This window comes from Phoenix dactylifera, chromosome 2 (genome assembly GCF_009389715.1).
Source record: "Phoenix dactylifera cultivar Barhee BC4 chromosome 2, palm_55x_up_171113_PBpolish2nd_filt_p, whole genome shotgun sequence".
NCBI classification, from domain to species: Eukaryota; Viridiplantae; Streptophyta; class Magnoliopsida; order Arecales; family Arecaceae; genus Phoenix; species Phoenix dactylifera.
In genome coordinates, this window is record NC_052393.1 from 23,122,382 (window position 1) to 23,127,684 (window position 5,303).

Here is a 5,303-nt window from a genome sequence, read left to right on the forward strand (position 1 = left end):
TGCTATGAGCATACCACGCTTAAAATGTTCATATTTCAACGGTCTATTACAACGGCGGCCTTTGATTTAATTGATCATTTCACCATACAAAGAAGACAATCCTACCCTCAATGGGGTCTATCCATTGGAGGAGATCACAGATCCAATGGTCCTCATCGCAAGAACCTGCTGCACAGGCGCGACACATCCGACGGCTGGATGGGCTTCAGCAAAAAATCCTCTGCTCCCTCTTCCAAACACCTACCACCAAAATATTTAATTAAAAAAAAATCAATTATAAATATTTTCACAAATAATTTATCTACAATTAGATTGACAACCATGCCCCTGATGGTTCTCGAAAATTGCAACACGCACCTGCTAATCCGATTTGGAACGTTCTCCGAGGACATAATAACGACCGGGATCTGCTTAAGCTCAGACGATTCCTGGATTGATGGCAAAATTGTAGATACCGAAGTTTCCAAGACCAGATATTTAATTATTGCCAAAATTTAATTTTTTTTTCTATTTTACCTTGACTCTCTTCAGAAGCTCGTACCCTGTCATCTCCGGCATCCAGTAGTCCGTGATTATCATATTCACATCCCGCTCCTGCGCCAAAAATGAAAATATTTATTTATTTGATGAACCCAAATATTATATCCATATATTAATCCTAACGAATAATTTATTTGATACATATAGCTCAAAAAGATTTAAATACCAAGCCCAGGAGCTCCAGAGCTCTCTTCCCGCTATCCACAGCCGTCACTGCAAAAATGAAAGAAAAAAAATATTCAAAAAAAAAATTCTTCTATGTTTAAAAAAAATTAAAGAAATAAAAGAAAAGAACCTCGGTATTTAGAACTTCGGAGAACATTGGCGATGACGGCACGGTCGACGGAGCTATCATCGACGGCGAGAACATGCGGCTCTCCGCCTGTGCTCTTACACCCTCTTTCCATCGCCATCCCCTCTCCTCCTCCTTCTCTCTCTCTCTCTCTCTAGAATAGTAATATTATAATAAAATTCGAAACGCCGCTCGCTCTCTCCGTCCAGTCTGCACCACCCCACCGTCTTACTACTTATACAAGAAGCGGGGAGGGGATCTCCGAATCCGAGCGCGCCTTCGAAGATTCGGTGAGCGGAGGCGATTCGATGCACGAAATCTGGCCGTGGGTTGGGATCCGAATCTCGATCGGACGGCGGAGGGGGGCCGGCGGCGGATTTGCTTCCGATATTCTGAATGAATGCAGCGCCACCGGATTTCTTTCACCCCCTCCTCTCTCTCTCTCTCTCAAATCTCTCAATCTCTGGCGTATCTCTCACGGACCTGGACCGAGCCTCAGGATCCGGGCAATAAATAACCTCCTCTCGTCTCCTCTCCTCCCCTCGTTCTATTTACAACGAGAGAGAGAGAGAGGAAAGTCTTGGTCCACGTAGTGACTGACAGCTGACGTGTTATGTTATAAAATCTTTCAAAGTTTATATTGTTTGAAAGAGAGGATCTAAGCCTACCAGAAGAGAGAGAAGTGGAGATCTAAGTAGGAAGCAGTGAAGGGTTGTTCGTTTTTATTTTATGGAGGCATGATGATGAGGATATATTTATGATGGAGATAGAGGAGAATAATTAAGTTAGATGGAATGGTAGGAGAGGGGGAGGTAGGGAGGATCTCTTGGATCCGTACAGGAGGAAGATCTGCTGCTAGGTCAGTGCCTGGGCGACTAAATTATTTAGGAGGTTTATCTACTACGTACGTACCTTAGTTGTCAACTTTGCTACGGCTGGGGAAACGGAGGGGAGGAAACAACTAAGTTTAGGGGGGGTAACTCGCCTTCATCCATGCAAGCAGATGTTTTAATTTGATATGATCTGATATAAGGGGAGGTTCATAGGTTAGATCGCTCATTTCAAGAGAACATAATGGCATATAATTCAGCAGCGATCGAGGTCAAAATGGGTAGTATAACAATACAAATATATGATGTCAAAATGTAACTGAAATTTCAACCATCATACACTTTTTTTTAAAAAAGAAAAATTAACAATAGCTTGCTTGGAATAATTGTGTTTTATATATATCTTATTAGATATTTAATAAAGAAAATTGTCAAATCACATAGATTATCCCTATGAAAGACAGAGAGAGAGAGAATGAAACCTAAGTAATCTTGTTTAAGTTAAAGGGCACACATCTATAGGAGCCGGTCCCATCATCATTCCAGCTTTTCTGCATATATTTAGGTCCTTCACCATAGACAAGATTCCTTTAGAAAAACTTCGCTATCATATTAATAAGCATTCTGCTGGAATCGCATTATATTTATAACAGTATCCGAAGAGGTTGAAATTTAGCCGATATTTCTGCTTAATTAACTTCTATCATTCAGCTATTGCTCTATAATAACAACTGTTAGCAGAATAAATAATGACCTTCATAAGTTATATTTCCAATTTAAACTCGATCTTGCGAGAAACACTATGGATTTTAATCCCTCTAACGATCGATAACTTTCATTGTAAGTGCTACTAATGGTTCTTGTGATGGTGATTTATTACCAGCTGATTTCAGCTAGAAGTTCACATACAAACCAAGTTGACATGTCATTCCAAAGCATTCAATATAGTTAGTATGTTGGCTATCAGTGTGCTTGTGCATGAACAGGTTATAATATGTGCACCAAGGTGGGGAGAGGCATGATTTAGCTGTGCATAAGGATTATGTGGACCATGCGGTCAGTCACATGCAGGAGGGATACATGCAGCAGTTCCATAACAACAAAAGCTATAGCTGTATTCTTTTAGAACCATTTGTTGTTTTTATTTTTTGGTACAGGAACCATTCGTTGTTGCTATGGACTGGCTCAAAGAATCCAATGAAGACATCATCACAAGCTGGCACCAGAGGAAACACCAGACAGTGCGAGAAACGGGACTCCAAACAGGAAAGTGCAGCATGTTGCAGGCTGCTTGTGACTATCTGGTGTCATTTTATAGTAGTATTTGACCCAGTTGCTAGCTAGAAGGATGCATATGATGACGAGGGAATAGATATCCCGGGGAGGATCATGTCCTCCGGAGGTCATATCTTTTATCCCAGCTTGGACGCAATACACACACACACACAAAAAAAAAAAAAAAAAAAGACAAGGCAGCAATCTTTCCCAAAGCAAAACCAAATATATTCTTCCCATGCAAGGAGACACTCATTCCACTGCTGTGACAGCAACCCCAGAGGTAAAAATATGGATAGATATAAACTATACAAATATGGATAGATAACTATCCATTTCATATCGGAATATTCTCTATATTTATAATTATATTTAATTTTATATGGTAATCATGAACGTAAGAAAAATATATGATTGTATTAAGATATTCTCAACTTTATCTGCTTTCTTTTCAACAAAGTTTTTGATTTTATTGTCTCAAAATTTAGCTATTTGAATATAAATTTTTTTATGGAATTAATATCCATATTTGGCATCCCTATTTGCCAAATATAAATAGATTTTATATATTTAAAATAAATATGGATATATTTTTTTTTATCGAATTAATATCTATATCGATATCTTTATTTGCTAAATATAAATGAATATGGATATGGAGATGGATATGGACGTTGATATCCAATCGGTATTTGATCTATTCTCAGCCTAGATGAGCTCAGCTCCTGAACTGTGGCGTACAAGAAAACGTGTGGAAATATATAGGGCAACAACCTTGGTTACTACAATTAGGTTTCCCATTTAGTTTCGCGTATATTAGTAATTAATCCTTTATGAGGGTAATTCTAGCCGGCAGCATGGTTTAAAATAACGTCCCATGTAATGTTAAACAATAGCTACAGTCATATCAATGGGATTTTATTAGATTCTGTGTAAATATGGTAGAAATTTTAAAAATAAGTAAGACTATACTAGGACTTTGTCAGAAAAATACTAAAATTCACTATTACTTTTGCTTCATACATTCTTTGCTCCATGGCATCCGTGATTGGCCCAACCTTGATACTAGACTCACATATAACTCATATGCTGAACCAGAATTATCACATGACACATAATTGAGCAAAAAATGTTAACATCATTCTATTATTATATTAAATATTTTTGTCAGGGCTCTCAAATTATTCACACCAAAGGATCTCTCCCTCTCATGGAGAGGAGCGCAATTTGTAGGATTTGATACAGTGCAAAAGATGACTTGATGAGGAGCTAGCAAGCCAACATTAATGGATCTTAGAAATTTTTTCGTGTACGTGTTTACACCATATTCAGACTAATATTTTTTATTTAAAGATCGATCAACAATAAGTCTTTGAGGGTCATTATATATAAACACAGTAATAGCAAATCTTCAAAAGAGGCACCTTAGGCAGGTTGAATAGAAGGTTTTGAAAAGATGTCAACCTTTAAGTACCAAGGTGTAGACAAAATCTTTAAGTACCAAGCCGAATTGCCCGCCAACCTCTTACCAAGTAGTCAAAATACCAATATTTTGGCCGAAACACCAAGAAGTCTGACAAATACACCAAGGAAGGTGCAGACTGAAATACTAAGGTTTATAGCCAAAACACTAAGATTTCTAGCTGAAACACCAACATTCTTAAATCGAAACGCCAAGGTTTCTAGTAGAAATACTAAGGTTTTCAGACGAAACACCCATAGTTTTAGATTGAAACACCAATATTTCTGGCCAAAACACTAAGGTTTTTAGCCAAAATACTAAGGATTCTGATCAATACACTAAGGAGGGTGCAAGCCTAAATACTAAAATTTCTGGCCGAAACACCAAAAATGTTAATCGAAAGGCCAAAGATCCATGCCAAGTGACATCAACCGGCGGTGGGCGCCAAGAACGAGGCTTTAGCAGAGTATAATTTAAGTATGGTGGTTGGCCAATGGTTACCACTATCCATGCATGGGAAGAGTCATCGAATTATCTATCATGCGTGGCAATGATGGCTTATGTGGCATATAATAGTAAGAAGAAATGTCTTTAGTCAATAGTGATATCCATCTTTTCACTAACTATGGTAGCACTATCTAAAAATTGAGATGCAAGATGTCCATATAAATGCAAGATATGAATGGAGTGGCAGCACTATCTACCACTATTGGCAATAGTGGTGCATAATCGTGCTAATGAACGTGCGTATTAGGAGATGGCTGGCGTCTTACCAGAATCGCTAGAAATTGAGACCAGATGTGGATAGCAACTGTTAGAGTAGGCAGTTACATATCGTATTGTAATATGAATAAGAAGAATTGTACTATATAAAGATCATTCAACAATTAAACCTATCAAATTA

At 38.0% G+C, this 5,303-nt stretch overlaps 1 protein-coding gene across 1 annotated transcript; it reads right to left on the reverse strand.

Annotated features, from left to right (window-relative positions):
- LOC103722998 (two-component response regulator ORR5-like) lies at nucleotides 1-1,535 on the reverse strand. Its single transcript, XM_008813770.4, has 5 exons — nucleotides 836-1,535; nucleotides 707-753; nucleotides 517-594; nucleotides 358-428; nucleotides 1-240 (listed from the first exon to the last, which is right to left on the reverse strand). The coding sequence occupies exons 1-5, from the start codon at nucleotides 951-953 to the stop codon at nucleotides 153-155; spliced, it is 402 nt and encodes a 133-aa protein (XP_008811992.1). The 5' UTR covers nucleotides 954-1,535; the 3' UTR covers nucleotides 1-152.
- Nucleotides 1,536-5,303: the final 3,768 nt, after the last annotated feature.

Coding starts and splice junctions, on each gene's coding strand:
- LOC103722998 (XM_008813770.4), bottom strand. CDS start 953: ATGGCGATGGAAAGAGGGTGTAAGAGCACAGGCGGAGAGCCGCATGTT. Junction 754..835: donor CCGAAGTTCTAAATACCGAG/GTTCTTTTCTTT, acceptor TCATTTTTGCAG/TGACGGCTGTGGATAGCGGG. Junction 241..357: donor GTTCCAAATCGGATTAGCAG/GTGCGTGTTGCA, acceptor TTTTGGTGGTAG/GTGTTTGGAAGAGGGAGCAG.